The 17,220-nt window shown below is 49.3% G+C and overlaps 1 protein-coding gene across 1 annotated transcript; it reads right to left on the bottom strand.

Annotated features, from left to right (window-relative positions):
* Positions 1-4,457: 4,457 nt before the first annotated feature.
* Positions 4,458-11,639, bottom strand: SLC22A6 (solute carrier family 22 member 6). The gene is made up of 10 exons (XM_079105121.1): positions 10,964-11,639; positions 10,523-10,626; positions 10,151-10,305; positions 8,935-9,103; positions 8,366-8,489; positions 8,119-8,234; positions 6,843-7,057; positions 6,594-6,702; positions 4,982-5,185; positions 4,458-4,736 (listed from the first exon to the last, which is right to left on the bottom strand). Exons 1-10 carry the CDS (start codon positions 11,330-11,332, stop codon positions 4,652-4,654), a joined length of 1,650 nt encoding a protein of 549 aa, XP_078961247.1. The 5' UTR covers positions 11,333-11,639; the 3' UTR covers positions 4,458-4,651.
* Between the last annotated feature and the right edge of the window lie 5,581 nt (positions 11,640-17,220).

Here is a 17,220-nt window from a genome sequence, read left to right as displayed (position 1 = left end):
AAAGTCAAGGGTTATATCTGGTGAGAGTCTTTTTGCTGCTGGGGACTCTGTAGAGTCCCAAGGTGGCACAGGGCATCACAATGTGAGATAGAACTAGGTCTTTTAAGTTTTAGCCATTTGCACGGATATGAAGTGGTATCTCATTGTGGTTAATTTGCATTTTTCTGATGACTAATGACTGAGCGTCTTTTCTTATGCTTATTGGATAGTCATGTATCTTCTGCAGTGAAGTGTGTGTTCAAAATTTTTGCCTAGTTTTAAATTGACTTCTTTTTATTGAGTGGTAGGGGTTCTTTTTATGTTCTACAGACTTGTGGACCTCCATGCTTGCATAGATTTCTCCTTTGTAGAAATTTTACATATCTCTTTTTTGTTCTGTAAATTCTATTTGCCTTGGCCACTCTGAACTTCTCTTTTGTTCTCTTCTGCTCCATGAGATTGCCAGGCTCTGTTTGGCTCTCACTTCTGAACTGTAGGATCCAAAAAGAGCCAAGCTGCTCCCAGGAAGAAAGTGTGGGCAGTGGTAGGACTCACCTAGTTTGTTTCTCTTCTCTCAGAAATTAGTCCTGTACTGCCAGTTGTCTGAAAGTTGTTTCCCACATTTCATTCAGTTTTCTAGTTGTTTGTAGTGGGGGAGTTACTTTGGACCCTGTTATTCCCTGAAAATTGTTTTTTTTTTTTTTTTTTTTAAATTGTGAATTGAACCCAGGGATGCTCAATTACTGAACCACGTACCCAGCCCTTTTTATATTTTATTTAGAGACAGGGTCTCACTGAGTTGCTTTAAAACCTCCCTAAGTTGTTGAGGCTGGTTTTGAACTTGCCATTCTCCTGCCTCAGCTTCTAAAGCTGCTGGGATTGCAGGTGTGTATCACCATGGCTGACTGATAACTGGAAATTTTTCTTTTCCATTCTTAAAGGTTTTAAAACAACATGCCTCCTTCTGTAACTGAAAGTAGACAACTAGAATAGATGTAGGTAGCTCTGAGATTGGTTAGATTAGTGCCTCAATGACATCATCAAACCCAGAGGAAAGTCCATCTTTTCTTTCTTGTGTGTGTTTGTAGCACTGGGGATTGAACCTAGGAGTATTCTACCTCTGAGCTACATCCCGAGTCCTTTTAAATTAAAAAGAAAATTTGGAACAGGGTTTAAGTTGTCCAGGCTGACCTCTTTTTTTTCAGTGCTGGGGTTTAGAACCCAAGGTCTTGTGCTTGGGAGGCAAATACTCTACCAACTAAGCCATATCCCCAGCCCTTGGGCTGGCCTTGAACTTGTGATCTTTCTGCCTCAGCTCCTGAGATGCTGGGATTATAGGTATGTACCACCATGCCTGGCCACCCAGTCCACTCCATTTTTAAATTTAATAACACCAAATGTGTTTATTTGGTTGAAAATGATCAGAAGTTATTTTAGCTTGTCAACAGTTAACTGAGGTTTATGGTATTGATCCTGACTTGAACTTATTGTGGTTCCTCATGGCATTATTCCAGCCTCTTGCTTCTGTTGCCACATCTCCAACTGCCCACTCTGATCTGCCTCTCTCTTAAAAGTACTTAGAATCACGATTCCATCGGGCCAACCCAGATAGTCCAGGATAGTCTCCTCATCTCAAAATCCTTAATTTAATCATATCTGCAAAATTCCTTTTATCACGGAAGGTATCCTGGGATGAGGCTGTGGACATCTTGAAGGTCCATTGTTCAGCCTACCGCATGATGTGAAAGCCTACCTGGTGGGACATTTGCTCTCTAAGGGGTCCCACGAGAAGGGGGATAAAAGAACCCAAGGGTGGGCTTTGGAGTAGACTGAAGCCTGGGTTGTAGAGGTGGGACCTGGTGAGCACTCTACCAGATCTGGTGAGGATCTCTTCTTGAGGATCCTCTTAAGTGCTTTCTCCTGGTCAGGAAACAGAGTGGTCACAAAGTCCCTGCCACACTGGCTGAGAGTAGGACCTTGTGGTTCAGACTGGGGATAACGTCTATGGCCCTGGGGTTGGGGCAGGACAATGTCAGAACTCAGGTTCAGGGCCAAGGCTGGAGAATGGGATCTGAGCCTGTATTCAGATGTGTGTGTGTGTGTGTGTGTGTGTGTGTGTGTGTGTGTGTGTGTGACTTCTTGGGGAGGCAGGGTCAGAAGTCACCTCCTAGTGACATAGAAGTGGGAGGAAGGCCGGGTTCTACTGTGCTTTGTATATAGCTTGAGTGTATTCCCCAAGAATTCATGTGTTGAAGTTTAATTTCCACTGTGCAGTATTAGGAGGGTGAAGACTTAATTTGACGATGGTGTTTAGAGGTGGGACCTTTGGGAGGTCTCAAACTGTGACCAGATCAGCTATCATAAGGTCATTATGATTGAATACTGTCAGCTGTCTCTTACTGTCAGGAAGAGAGAAGGCTGAAGGAGACATATGTGCTCCCTGTCTCTTGCCACGTGATGTCCCGTGTTGTCCCGTGTTGTCAGTAAGAGGGCCATCACCAACCAGATACAGGCCTTCAACCTTTGAACGAACCGTGAGCGAAAATAAACATCTATGTTTTATAAAGTTAGCCTGCCTCAAGTTTTGCATTATAGCAGTTAAAACCAGACTAATACAGGCTCTATTTACTCAGGGGTACAGGATGAGTATAGGTCAGGAGCTAGGGGAGTATATTCTGTATACATGGTCTGAACTATCTAAGTCAGCATCCACGACTTGTACCAGTGAGGAAGCAGCTAGGCAGGCCAGGGGCTAGCTCCGGGCAGCCTCATTGAGGACAGTGCAGTACCAGGTGATCTGAGCACAGAGATGAGAGACCCATAGGAGGAATCAGAGCATGTCAGAGTTGTTGACAGGATTTTGAGGGGTAGGGAAACCGACTGGTCTCAAGAATCCCAGATCTGTAGAAGCATGGCTAGATCCAGGTGTCTCGTCAGGTGTCTACCTCCCAGTCTCAGTCCCAGCTCCCTGCTCCAGGCTGGTGAAGACTCCTGGTGCCCCATGGGGCTCAGAGCTGTCTGAGAAATCTCAGCAAGCATGGGATCAATGGTCCTCAGCCATCTAGCGGGACCATGATGACCACAATATCCTCAGGGAGCCTGGGATTGGCAGCACCATGGGCCATGCCAAGTCTCCAGAGGCTCCAGGAGGAGTGGGTGAGGAGGACTTCAGGTCTACCAGATTTGTCCTGAGAGTCCTGCTGTGAGCTCTCCCACAGCCTTGGGATTTTCCAGGCCTCCTGTCCGCTTCAGATGGCTCAGACTCCACTTGAACCCCAGGGTCTCAATCAGTGTGTATGGCCCGAGGCATGTGGACTTTCCCTGGGGGATGAGGGTCTGGGTTGTCTTCTGGGGAAGGGGTCACAGGCAGTGTGCCACCAGAGAGCATGGCTGAGCAAGCACATTTATGGCAGGGCATTGTACGTCCCCTCACTACTGCCACCGAAAGGGCTGCCTTTCCCCATGCCACCCCAGGCTCTCCTGAAGCAGGGTCCCTTGCTGACACAGATGTGGCACATCCTGGTATTTTCCTGACTGTAGACTCTAAATTGCTTTCCATTGCTCCCTTCGCATGGTTTCTCCCATGATCCCCTCCATCCTTCCCCTTCTCCTTCTCTTTTTCTTTTCATCCTACGGGGAAGGAGGAGAAACTAGGCCTTGTGGGTGGAAAGCTAGAGTCTCAGTGCCTCATGGCTCCAGGCCGTAGAAGGATTAAGCAGACATATTCTGGTGCAATCGTCTGGATTCTAATCCTGACTCCACGATTAGTTACTTGGTCTCTCTGTGCCTTGATTTCCTTATCTGTAAAGTGGGGAATATAAAGGAATCTACCTCCTGGGAGGAGGAAATGAGGTAGTATATGCAAATTGATTAGGACAGTGCCTGGCACATAATTAACAGTCCTACTGGTTCTCCCTGCTGGAAATCTAGACTCTTCCTCCCTCCTCTTTCCCCTCCATCTGCCCTGGGCCCACAGGAGGCAGAACAATAAAGAGAGACCAGCAAGTGCAGGGGGAAAGATCAGGTTAGCTAGGGTGCTAAACTTCTAACCTCGGCACTGGGAGAGGCTGACTGGTGTTGTCTGGACACGCTGCGGTAATCTAGAGAATTCCGGCATCTGACCGTGCTCCTGGAAGGTCTGTCCCCTTTCTCCTCCTTTGCAGCTAGAAGTTCCCACCTGAGCTCACAGAGAGGGGAGGAGCTTGAGACAAACCCTCTGATTGGCTGCTTTCATTTCAACTTCTTGTCAAATTCTGGGAGGGGGTGGGGCATAAGATAGTCTCTAAACCTCACAGGTTAGAGCAGGAGGGAAGGAGGGAGAAGAGAGTGAGCGGGGCCGAGGTAGGAGGAGAGAGTCTTGTCTAATCACCCGAGCTCGTCCGTGAAGTCCTGGGGGTAGAAGAGGTGGCGGTGGAGGGGCGCCGTGAGACCCCGGGGGCTAGAAGCTGGCGGTCGTGGATTGGCGATTCCATTCGAGATGCTGCACACAGTCAGACCGTTTAATGATGTGGTCTTAGTGTGGTCTACTTGGGGAGGGGGACCCCTGGGAGGTGCTTCTCTGAACCACAGTCCCCACACTCAGGCTGTCACCCCCTCCCCCTCCTTGTGTGGGGAGCTGGAGGGACCATGGGACCCTCACTCCATTTAGGGCTGTGTGAGGCCTTTTTGGTCCTCAGAGTCCGTTCTGTGCTGAGGCCTGGAGTGGCACCATCTGCTTCTGCTGCTCTTGCTGCTGTTGTCGCGGCTTCCTTCTTCTCCTGGGGGCAGGAAAAGGAATCTCTGTGTATTCAGCCTCCAGGCCTGCACTGGGAAGTCAGGGTGGGCTCTCCACTGGGCTTGCCTACCCATCTTCTCTCTGCCCCATGTGTCTACTGCCCCCTGGAGCTGGGAGCCCCAGGGATTCCAGGAGAATCTTTGGAGACAAAGGGACAAAGAGCCCTATGCCACCCCAGTGTGGGCGTGTGACCTGGGTAAGTCCCTGTTCCTCTGAGAGAGGACCCACCTGCCCTCCAGGTCCTGCACAGTATCTGGCAGTGGCTGGCCCAGGGTCTCTGGCAGGAGTGCAGTGGCAGCACTGGCAACCACAGGGACAGCGCCGTAGATGAAGAGAGGAATGGTGGGGGAGAGCTCCGCTGTCATGCTCACCAGGGGGCTCACGATGCTGCCCACTCGGGCCATTGTGCTGCCCATTCCCAAGCCTGTCTGCCTGTGGGATCCGGGTAGGACATTTGTTAGCGTAAGTGCTGAAATGCTGGCCACATCTGGAACAGGGCAGCTCAGGCCCAGCCCAGGGCCAGCCCCGGGTGTCTCCTCTGTTCCTCAGCAGATTAGCAAAGGAATTTGACAGTTCTTTTGGTGATTTTTTTTTTTTTTTTTTTTTTTGAAGGGAAGTTGGGAGACCTCTGGCCAGAGAATCAGGAGACTTGTGATTAAATTTTACCTCCGCCCTTAACTTTCTGTGTGACCTTGGGCAGGTCCCTGTTCTCTCTGGTCCTCAGTTTCCTTATTTGTCAAATGAGACAGTTGCATTAGACTAGCGATTCTCAGATGACTTGAAGAAGTTTTGAGTTACCGTGGCCTTGGTCCCATCCAGATCTTTTGGAGTAGGATCCCCAGGGAAGGGACCTGGACTCTGCATATTTAAGAATGTGCTAAGAAAATTCTCTCTGAGAAAAGAGCTTAAAAACATTGACTCAGAAGGCAGACTGCTTGGGGATGAAATTTAAATGAAAGCTCCATTTCTTACTTGCTGTGTGATCTTGGAGCAACAACTTCTCTGTGCCTGTTTTCATTTTTTTTTTTTTTTTTTTGTGGTGCTGGGGATTAAACCCAGGGCCTTGTGCATGGGAGGCAAGCACTCTACCAACTGAGCTATATCCACAGCCCTGTTTTCATCTTGTAAAATGGAAATAATGATCATACCAGCCTCAGTGACTTGCTATGAGGATTGAGTTAATATTTGTAAAAAGTTTAAGACAGTGCCTGGCACAGAGTAGAGCTTTGTGCTATGTTCTTTTCACTGAAGTCCCATAAGGGCACAGATGGTATCTATGATCCCTCCAGTTTCTCATCTCAAGTGGCCAAGGGAAGCCAGAAATTTCTCTGACATCTGGTGATGTCTATTCTGGAAATAGATAGGTATTTCTTGTTTCTTAAGGAAACAATACCCTTCTTGCCTAATCTTGGCACTCGAAAAAGCAGTGCTTGTTTATGTGTGCTGCTGGCATGTCATCAGGTGTAACTACTAGGGCAGGAAATGACCTTCAAGTGTCATTTTTGGTTTCAGATGGGCCACTTCGTTTTTAGGTGGGATTTAGATTTAATGGCAGCTTCTAACTCGTGTTTTGAAGATTCTTCAATTCATTCAGTCTTTCTTCCTTCATGAGTCTCTAGGGCTCCCTATCCTGCCCATGCGGCTGACTCTTTTGAGATCTTCTTCTAGGGTCAGGTCAGGGTTGGGCAGCCACACTAAGTGTGAGTGAGACTGCAGAGGTGTTTTGAGTGACTACTCTGTGCCTTGACCTGAGAGCGCTGGAGGGGGATTGGACTGATTGTGGACTGTGTGCAGGAGAATGTCCTTCCCCAAGCCCTCCCTGCATGAGGCTCCCACTCACCGGATCACTGTGGGGTACAGCTCCCCAGTGTACAGGAAGATGCAGTTGAAGGAAGCAGCCAGGCAGCCTTTCCCCAGCACAGCAAGGGAGGTACGGACAATTGTCTGGTCTGGAGAGAAAGGGGGAGGGGAACAGCGGAAGCTTGGAAGTGGGGGATTGGAGGAATTGGCCTCTCCTTCTTCTGAGAAGTCGGGTTATGTCTGGGGATGGGGCTGAAGATGAAGGGTCAAGGTGCTTATGGGTGCTCACCCTGGGGCATCACCCCATTCACCAGGATGCAGATGCCTGCCAGCAATAGTGAGGCCATCTGTGCAGGCCGGCGACCCAGGGAGTTGATGACAAGAAAGCACACAAATTTAGCCGGCAAGTCCACGGCTCCAAAGATCACCTGGATGAGGTAGATGCTGACCCCAAAGCCCTGCAGGTCCATGACCAGCCCATAGTAGGCAAAGCTGGTGGCAAACCTAGGGGAAAGAGAGGAGGGGAGTGGAGTTTTTAGGGAGGCTCAAGGGAGGGTGCTCTTTTAAATAATGGGGTGGGCTGCATTTGGGACCCTGCTTAAGGCCTGGAATTACATCTTGGCTAATATTTCTTCAGATACTTAGCTGCATATTTAAGCCGCTGTTTCAGTGTTGGGGCAGACCTCCAATACTCCAAATTTTCTTATCTTCTGATAAGGATGTTCTTCAGTGTACTGAGGAATTTTCATTTAGTTGTTATGTAGGATTTATGTAGTTTTAGTCTTTATCTTGTCTAGTGATGCTGGGTCAAGGGAGGACAGGTGGATGTCCAAGCCACCTCTTTAGGCCCAAGGTGTGGGGAGAAGCCAGGACAGCCTGGGACCTGTCCATGGTCCTGGGATGGATGTTGTAAAGATGTTAGGAGCCCACAAAATGAAGCTCAGGTTTTTGGATAGAACCCACAACGGAGAGTAAATCCCAGAGTGGAAGCCAGTAATTCCTTGTTCCTCCTGACCAGGCTCTTCTAACTGTGATGGGATTGCCATGGTGATGGGAAAGAGGGTACCACATATGAAGGACAGTGGGGACTGGTGCAAAGGGAAAGGAAGATTTTTGGTTTATATCATCTTTGACCGAAATGTCCTTGTGGAGATGGGTGTTGGTTCTCTTCCTGCCTCTGTCAGTACTTCTGGAAGCCACTACCAGGCCCGTAAAGTCTCTGAGTATTTTGCAAGATACACCAGCCTCTAACTGCAGGCTGTGATTCTGTTGACTCTGGAGGTCAGTGGTCCTGGTGAGATGCTTTTGTTTTTGAAGAGAGTTGGAGAGAGAAGCAGCTGGGGAGACTGGTATCCAGGTTGGGCGCTGCGGCTGAGTTGAAGTGGGCCCTGTCTGGGTGTTCAGGACTCCCTGGTGCGGGAAAACTGCCCCACAGAGCAGGTCCACTGACTTTCCCTTCCTCTCATCTGTCACTCCCATTCATAGCATCCCCTCCCTCCCCAGCCTGCTTTTTGTCTCTTGGCCAGTCTGTCTGTCCGTCTGTCAGTGCGTCTGTCTGGGCCTACCACAACATGGAGAGGCAGAGGAAGAGGCGGCGAAGGGTAGGGCAGCGCAGCAACTCCATGGCCGAAGCCTGGCTCTTGCCCATGGTCAGCTCCTTCTGTAGACTGGCCCGGAGCACCTGAGGGATGGGAAGGGCCCAGGGCCTGAGCTCCTCCCAGGGATCCTCTCTCAGAGAATCCCTCTGGGTCCTGGGTCCTGAGTCCTGGGTTTGGGATTTGGGGTGTTGTGGGAGGTCCCAGGGGGTCTCACCTCCATACTCAGCTTGGCCCCTTCTTCTTGCTTCCCATTAATCTGGGCCACTCTCTGCAGGGCCTTCAGGGTAAGGTCCAGTCTCCCAGAGGAGGAGTACCAGCGGGCAGACTCAATGAAGAACCTGGGTGTGGGGATGGGGTTGGGTGTTGGTGTGGCTTTGGTTCCAGTCAGCTGGGCTGCGCTTTCCAGAGGCCTTCCTTGGGATTTTATTTGAGGTTGGGAGCCCAAAAAGTCTTGCCAAACCCCTCTCTATGATCACAGGGCAGTGTCCTGCTTTGTGATGATCCATTCCCCAACCCAGAAGCCCAGCTCTTGGGTGCTAGGCAGTGGGTGCAGAGCAGGCAGGCTGGAGGACCGGGGAAGCCAGAGAACTGGATAACCTGGCAAAACCTTCTCCCGACAGCCTTGGTTTCAGCATCTGTCACATGATGCGATGGACTGGGTTTGGCCTTCTGGTTGTGACTGACTCTGTGGGGTAGGGTGTGTGCCCAGCTCTGGGAGATATTCTGTCTCTTGCAACCCTCTGGACTCCTGTGGCACAGCCTCCCACCCCAGGCCCCACGAACCAGGAGTAGATGAAGAAGACAAAAAAAGGTGCAGAGACCAGCAGCTGCAGGTGGCGCCAGTGGGGCACAGCATAGGCCAGGCCGGCCAGGAGGAACTGGCCCAGGCTGTAGACATAGCCAATCACGGTGCCCACATAGGCGCGCGTGTGGATGGGCATCCACTCCACATCTGCAAAGAGGGCGAGAACAGGCTGCTGGGTGGGAAAAGGCCACCCCTCCTCCCAACCTTGGTCTTTCCCAAGGCTCCGTGGACGATGCAGCAAATGAGTTTGGGTGCCCGGGTGAGTGGCGTGGGGGACTTTGGGTAGAGGTAAGGATGGGGACGTGGGCTCCCCAAGAACTGCCCTCCTCCACTCCTGCCACCTTCCCCTCCCCCACTAACCAGCCTAGAGCCCTCTTTCCCTTCCGAGCATCTCTGCCCACTCAGTTTATCCTCAATAGCAACTCCTCTCCTCTTCCTCAGCCCTGGGCTGGGTTTCCCTTTGAGTGGCCAGAGCAGTGGGTTTTCTCCAACTTGGAGCTGAGTTGAGGTGGGAGTGGGGCTACCTCTCTGCTGTGGCCCACAGAGACTCCTGGTGGGCTCCTGACTTGACCATGGGTCCTACCCTTGGACTTTGGAGCCGGATCCTTAGGTGGCACGTCCTAGCCCTAGCCCAGTCTGCTAATTTTTTTAGTCCAGAGAATTCTACATTTTTGAATTTCTTTCTGGGCTTGAGGGATGACTGTGGCAAGTCCCTTCCCTTCTCCCCAGCCTCAGGTTCCTCCTTGGAGAAGCAATGTGTGCTTCTGACCTATCAGAGGAAGCACACTGGTGACCCATGACAGACCATTCTCAGTGCACATATGTGTTTGGTCTGTATGATGTTGGTTTGTTTGTCCTATGTTTAGAGTGACTAGATCTAATGCAACATTAAAGATCAGGAATATTTCACATTATCAAAAAGGAGGGGTAGGATCTGATGCCCCTAGGACCTCTTGGCTGGAGCAGCGCGTCTGTGGTGTCTCTGGAGGGGATGTACATGACCTGCTGGCTCTAACAGTGGAATCTACAATCTCATTTCTAAATGAGGGGTGGGGATGGCCCAGCCTGGAAAGGAGGCTGTCGTACTAGCTGCAGGGGCAGACCCAAGGGAGGGACAGGAGTGCAGGCAGGTCTCAGGAGTGGGGGCCTGGAAGGGGTCTGGACAGAGGGGAATGGGTGGGGGAGAATCCTCACTCAGCGTCATGCAGTTGAGAGAGATGCTAGCCAGAGACATGCCCGAGAGGAGCCGGAAGGCACAGTAGACAGGGAAGTTGGGCGCGTAGGCGGCACAGGTCCCAGACACGGCTGTTTGTAGGTAGTTCAAGATCAGCACCTTCCGCCTGCCCAGCCTGTCATGGGAGGGAAGAGCTGTAGCGGAGGCCTGGAGAGGAGAGCCTGCCCTGGGTCAGGGTCTTTGGAGGGCCTCATGATGTGCAGTGAATCTAGTGCTCTATAGGTCCTAAAACCAGCCCCAGCTGGGGATGCAGGCCTGCCGTCCAGGGACCCTGAGTCCAACCAAGGGGCTATTGATCCCAGCCCAGTGTTTCGGCCTTACCCAGGACTGACCTGTCCGCCAGGTAGCCGAACACCATGGCTCCCAGCAGCACCCCCACCATGAACAAGGACTGGGCCAGCTGGCGTAGGGCCCTGTGGGAGCACACGAGGTTCCACTGTGGAGAGAGGGTGGCGAGATCAGGCAGGGACGAGCCGGGAGCCCTACCCTCCTCCGGGCTAGCGCTCTGGGCCCCACGTCACCCTCCTCCCCCGACACTTCCCTGTCCTGTTTGCCCCTCTGGTCCTGGTTGCTGAGAGCGATTTTTTAAAATTTAGAAGTTCTCACATCTATTTTTTATTTTATTTTTTACAAATAAAAATCCCTTTCTTGAATCCCTTTCTCCATCTTTCAATTTTGGCCCCTGGAGAAGTTGAGTGTGTCTGTCTGTCTGTCTGTCTGTCTGTCTCAGAGGGGAAGGCAGAGCGTGGAAGGTGCACGGATCCGGGACTCACCTCACTTACGATGGTTGAAGGGAAGGTGCTGTTGTCATAGATCCAGCCGTCAGTGCAGGGCTCCGTGACCTCCGTGCCGTTGGCTTCCGTGCCACTGGGAAATGGCAGTCCTCGCTGCGGGGAGGTGAAGCGGAGGCAGGACTCAGGCCGCCCCTGCCTGTCCCGGGGGAGCCAGGCCTCCAGTCCCTCATCTTCACTGAGGTTGGCGTGGGCAGGTGGGCGGCAGTGGTGGGTGGGGATGGCGGCGGTGAAGTTCTGCAGAGTGTTGTGGGAGGCCATCAGGAACAGGGGGAGGACCACCAGCGTGACCTGGATCAGCTGGAAGCGGCCGACGCCCCCCACCTGCTTCAGGAGGTCATTGAAGGCCATGGGGCCAAGCCAGGCCAAGTGACTGGAGGCTGAGGACTTCCAGAACCAAGACTCGGTCTGTCTGTCTGCCGCCTGCCTGTGGTTCTCTGCCTGAGAAGCGGGGCTGCCACTGCTTCCACAGCGGAGCAGCTCCTGGAGCTGAAACTGAGCTGGCTCTGTGGGGGCACTGCGGCCTGGGGGCTGCCCCTCCTTCTCTTGCCCTCTCCCTGTTCTGTCCCTCCCTTTCTCTGGCGGCTTCTTCTCACTTTCAGGGGTCCGGATGGCTCAGCTCTCAGGGTCTGCTGGAGCCTTGACCCCTTACACCGGCAGCTTTTAATCCTTGGCCTGGACAGAATGAGTTAAAGTGTGACTTGGTATCAGAAGGATTAACCCTCTGAGTATTCCTTGTGTCAGTGGAATTTCTCCAAGTGGGTATAAAGGGCAGGAGAGGGTGGATGGAAGTGGGAGTGGAAAGAGGAGATGGGAGGGTCCATCTGGGCGTCTGGGAGCAAAAGGGGAATAAGTGGGACGCTGTTGTCCTCTTTATAGGGAGAAGACTGGGCTCTGGGAAACGCGGTGGTCTCTTGAAGGGTTTTTGTCTTTTTTAGTGGACAGAATCCAAACAGTCTCTCTGGGAAGGGTTGCCAGAGAACATTCAGGAGGCTCAGTTGCGTGAACTTCAGATCGATGAATAATTCTAAAAAGCCTGAGTATATTCCTAATATCATAGAACATACTTATGCTAAACAATTATTCATTGATTTAAAATTCAAATTCAATGGGGCATCTTGTATTCTTATTTGCTAAATTGGGCAACCTCAGTCTGCTCTTCTAGGGACAGCTCATCTCTCTCTTTTTCTTCTTCTTCTCTGGACAGCCTACATCTTATAGGATCATAGCTTTGCTCAATTGGAAGAAACCACAGATGTCAAAGGCTGCTCTTGATGGAGTGAGACCCAAGACCAGCATCACACATCACGTGGGTGTGCTTTTCCAGAGTCCCAGCTTACACCTTCCTGACAGGATCTTCTCTCTGTGGGATTTTTTTAAAAAAAATGAGCATGAATTTATTTTATTTTTAGCCACCATTCTAAGACATCACTTGAATTCCGCCAACAGTTTTTGGCTCCCAGGTTCTGGTCACTCATGATCAGGGTAGTGCTGAGCTCTGATTGGTTGGTTTTCCATGGGATCTGATTGGTTAGATCGCGGATCAGGGATGCTGAGAGAGCAGGTTGCTGCATTCTGTTTTTGATTTGCACAGTGTATATTATGTAAAACATGGACTCTGGAGTTAGTCTGCTTGGATCCACGTCCTCACTTCACATTCGCTGGCTGTGTGACAAAGTGCAAGTTGTTAAACTCCTCTGAACTTCATTGTCTGCCTCATTGTTAAATGAGCTAATACAAGTAAAAAGAGCCTAAAAAACTTCTAGCCAGATGTGTGGTGGTGCACGTCTGTAGCCCCAGCTGCTTGGGAGACTGAGGTGGGAGGATCACTTGAGCCCAGGAGCTTGAGACTGGCTTGGGCAACAAGAAACAAAGAGAAAACAAAACAAATGAACAAAAAAGAAGTTTCTGCCCCATAGCTCAGTGATTTTTGAATGCTTTCTATTTGTTTCTGAAAGAAAGGTGAGATTATCACATTGATTTTAGAAAGAAAGTATGTCTAAGCATGTCTGACCTTATGAACAGCAATTCTCCACCAGGGACTATTCTGCATCTATTTTGGCAATGTCTGGAGATGTTTTTGGTTGCTACCACTGGGTGCTACTGGCTTGTGGTGGGTAGAAGCCAGGGATGCCGTGAAGCATCCAACAATGCCCAGGAGAGCCCCACAACCAAGAATCATCCTGACCTAAAGTGTCAATGGTGCTGGGGTTGAGAAACCCTATCCTCAATGATGTTTCTGAGCTTTTCTGTACAGTAACCAATCTCATACCTGTTTGGCCAAGGAAATTCCAAATGACTCTTATCAAACTATTTCTAAGAAAGTCGACACTCATTTGAGTAGGGAAGATGTCCTACAAGGTGAATAATAGAAATTCTCTTCCTTCTGTTCTGCAGAGTGGCCTCCATAGTACTGCAGCTCTGTCCCTTCCAGATGGACCCCACACTTTCTCCACTGTGGTGGCCACATCATGACCCCGATCTCTCTGGGTCCAGTCTAATGGTCTTCTCTGCTGTGTGTTAATTTCGTTGTTGGGCATTGGCTACCATTCTAGACTTTTCTTTGCCCTGTATGGTGTGTTTCTATTTTGTGTCTCTGGCTTTTCCTCTCCTTTGACTGACCCTCCATTACACTACATCAGCTATGGTGGCATATGTTTGGTCTAACACAAGGGATGATTAGGGTTCCCTAGTTTAATAGGAGAGAGCCCAGGCCCTCTACAAATCAACCAGTACAAAGTGTCATAAGAGGGAGGGTATGTCTCAATTCTTCTGGGCAGAAATCTCCAAGTCTTGCTGCTGATAGCAAGCAGTTTAAAGTCAAGATGCTGTGTTTATGCAAATTGTACGTTGGTGGAGTTCTGTTGTCCATTGAGACCCTGGGACACATGAGGTCTCACATTAGTTTACATCTTTTCTAATTTCAGAGCTGAGTTCTTAACTGCTGCTCCAGAGGTGTAGACAGCCCCACTGAAAGGATTTTTGCATTATCTGTTCCTGTATGTACAGAGAATAGGGGAGAACTGAAGGGGGATGTGGTTCAGCCAGCACCCCCTCCCTCGCACTGTTGTTTTTGGACTGGGCCCAATGGGTGTCCAGATGCCTGACAACACTCTCCAGGCCAAGGTATATAAGAGCCTGTGGCCTGTGGCTGCAAGGACAGCTGGACAAACAGCTTGGGGGCTGCAGGGCCAATCTCCTGCCAGGACTTGGTGCCCCTATGGGGGAGTGGGAGGAGTGCTGGGAGCAGCAGGGGTGATGGGCCCTTGCAAGCACCCTCCTTCTCCAAACCTGTGCCTGACCCTGTCTCGGAGAAGAACTCCCTGCTTAGCACCTGACCAGCTCCAAGCCTGGCTGAGTCCGGAAAGGCTCCAGGGACTGAATCGTGGTTAGGATCACTGTGATCAGTGCTCAGGATCATTAGGCAGCAGAGGGATTCCCCAGCAGCCTCCCAGTTCAAGGAGAGTTTCTGGATGCAGATGCGCCCATGGTTAAGGATTTGCAGAGCTGAGAATTATCCTGTGGGGACCCTCTTTTTTAATTATCATTTTTTTATTTGTTCTATTTGTTACACATGACGGTAGAATACATTTTGACACACTGTACACAAATGGAGCACAACTTCTCATTCCTCTGGCTGTACAAGGTGCTGAGTCACACCAGTAGTGTAATCACACATGTACGTAGGGTAATATTGTCTGTCTCCTTCTACTGTCCTTCCCATTGCTACTGCCCCACCCCTCCCCCACTCCCCTCTGCACAATCCAAAATTCCTCCATTCTCCCCCCTCCTTGGGTCAGCATCCACTTATCAGAGAAAATAGTTGGCCTTTGTTTTTATTAGGATTGGCTTATTTCACTTAGCATGATATTCTCCCTTTCCATCCATTCCATCTGTTTCCTGCAAATGCCATGATTTCATTCTTCTTTAAGACTAATATTCTATTGTGTATATGTACCACGTTTTCTTTATCCATTCATCTGTTGAAGGACATGTAGGTTGGTTTCATAGTTTAGCTATTGTGACTTGAGCTGTTAAACACTGATGTGGCGGTGTCACTGTAGTATGCTGATTTTAAGTCCTTTGCGTATAAACTGAGGAGTGGAATATCTAGGTCAAATGGTGGTTGCAGTCCTAGTTTTCTGAGGAATCTCCGTACTGCTTTCCATAGTGGTTGCACCAATTTTAAGTCCCACCAGCAACGTATGAGTGCACCTTTTGCCCTTGGGGACCTTCTGGGTCACTAAAAACTTAGAACTGGATTCCCCTGTGCTAACTGGAATGTGGACTTAGATTCTGGCTGTGTTCAGTGGGAAAGCATCAAACCTGGGAGTTTTCTGTTAGTCCAGAGCCACACACCATCAGAGCTGAAAGGTGTTACGCAGTTGAAACATCTCACAGTGCGGATAAGGAGACCAGGGCCCAGAACAGGCAAGAGGTTTGTCTGTGATCACACAGCAAGCAAGTCTAGAACCCAGCTCTCTCCACTCTGTTGTTCTTCCTACTGTGCTAGCTGCTATCACATATCTCAGATTTTCTGAGGTAAGTATTGACTTTGTACAACTTTATTCTGTTAAATATGGGATTTAAAGTGGGGACTACATGTGATTTTGATTACCTTGTAAAACTTTTCAAATAAATACTTTGTAGATCAAATAAAATGGTCTTGCTCAAACCCACCCAAGCAGGGGTTTGAAATGACCCTGAGAGTTCAGCAGACTCCATGTGACTGCTGACTCCACAGCAACTTTCTGAGCAAGGAATTCTGACCAAACTGAGCTTTGTGCCCTGTGCCTAGGCTATTCTGGCTGGCAGAGAGTGCAGACATTATAAGTCCATCTAAAGACTTCCACTTGAAGGCTAACATGAGACTTGTGACCAGTGGGGACAACTGCAATCACAATTCAGCATGTGGTAACCAGAGCACTAAACCAAGGCTCTGGGGAGCCACAGAAGACTTTTTGGAGCAAACAATCCAAACTCAGGTTTTGAGGATGGGTTGGGTGAGCCCAGTGCAGTGGGGTTGGTTGGGGAGAAGACCACTGCTGGTGAACTCGGGAATTTTGTTACAGCAACCGAAAACAGACTAATACACTCTATTTTAGATCCCAGACCAAAGAATTGAAGGAGGCTGGGTTTCAGGGTGCAAGGCAGAGGGTGTTAAGAACAGAAGTTGTTGAAGAGGGTTGGGGTCTGATCCTGATGGGCCTTCTAAGAGAGTTTAAACTTCATCCCAATGGGAAGTCACCAAAAGGTTGAAGCAGGGATGCAATATAATCTTTTCTATATTTATGAAACTCTCTTTCAAATCTCTAAATACAGATTTGAGAGTAGTCATTAGCTCTGTGGTTGACAATCAAAGCTCTAGAGTATGTTGAAATTGTCCATTATGGTAGCCAAGAGCCACCACTGGGTCCTTGAACTGGGCTGGTCTGAATCAAACTATGGTATTGGTGTAAGAGCGATACCAGATTTTGAAGGCTTAGGATGAACTGAAAACTACAAAATATTTCATTAATAACTTTTATATCAACAAATGGTGAAATGGTAGTATTTAGAATTGTTTGGCTAAATATGTATTTTCATATAATAGATTATTAAAATTATTTGCACCTTTTTCTTTTTGCTTTTTAAAAATGCCGACTAGGAAATTTAAGTTAGAATTTACACAGATGGCTTCCATTATATTTCCATTGGAATGTCAGAGGCAGAAGTCCTGGGGAAAGGTTTCTGAGGAACATCGTTCTTCAGAAATGGTAGAGGAAGGATTGCTGCTTTTGGAATGTTTAATAATAAGGAACAAAACCCCCTTGGCTTAAACAAGAAGGGAAATTCATTTGGAGAATTCAGGGCTACTTAATAGACTCAGTGGCAGAAAGTGCATCCTGGGCTGATGAGGAACAGAGGCTTGGAATTCATTAAAAACCATTGTAAGTGGTCTCATCAGCTTTTTTTTTTTCTTTTCTTTTCTTTTTTTTTTTTTTTTGTTTAATATCTGGAGTCTCTTATTCTCTTTTCCTCTGTGCATCTATGTTATTCTCTCTTTGCTACTGTCTTTCTCTGCTCTGGGCCAGCCCTGACTCATGCTAACCTGCCTTCCCAGAGCAAGCACCAAGAGATGGACTGGAACTTTCTGGTTTGGATGTGATTTATACCCCAAATTTGGATGTGATTTATACTTCCAAATGTGTTGGAAGATGGGTCCTTTGGAGGCGGTGAAGCCTTTAGGAGGTGGAACT

This window comes from Sciurus vulgaris, assembly GCF_902686455.1.
Source record: "Sciurus vulgaris genome assembly, chromosome: 11".
NCBI lineage: Eukaryota > Metazoa > Chordata > Mammalia > Rodentia > Sciuridae > Sciurus > Sciurus vulgaris.
Note: the sequence above shows the minus strand (reverse complement) of the source record. Positions and strands in the feature narration are given on the sequence as shown.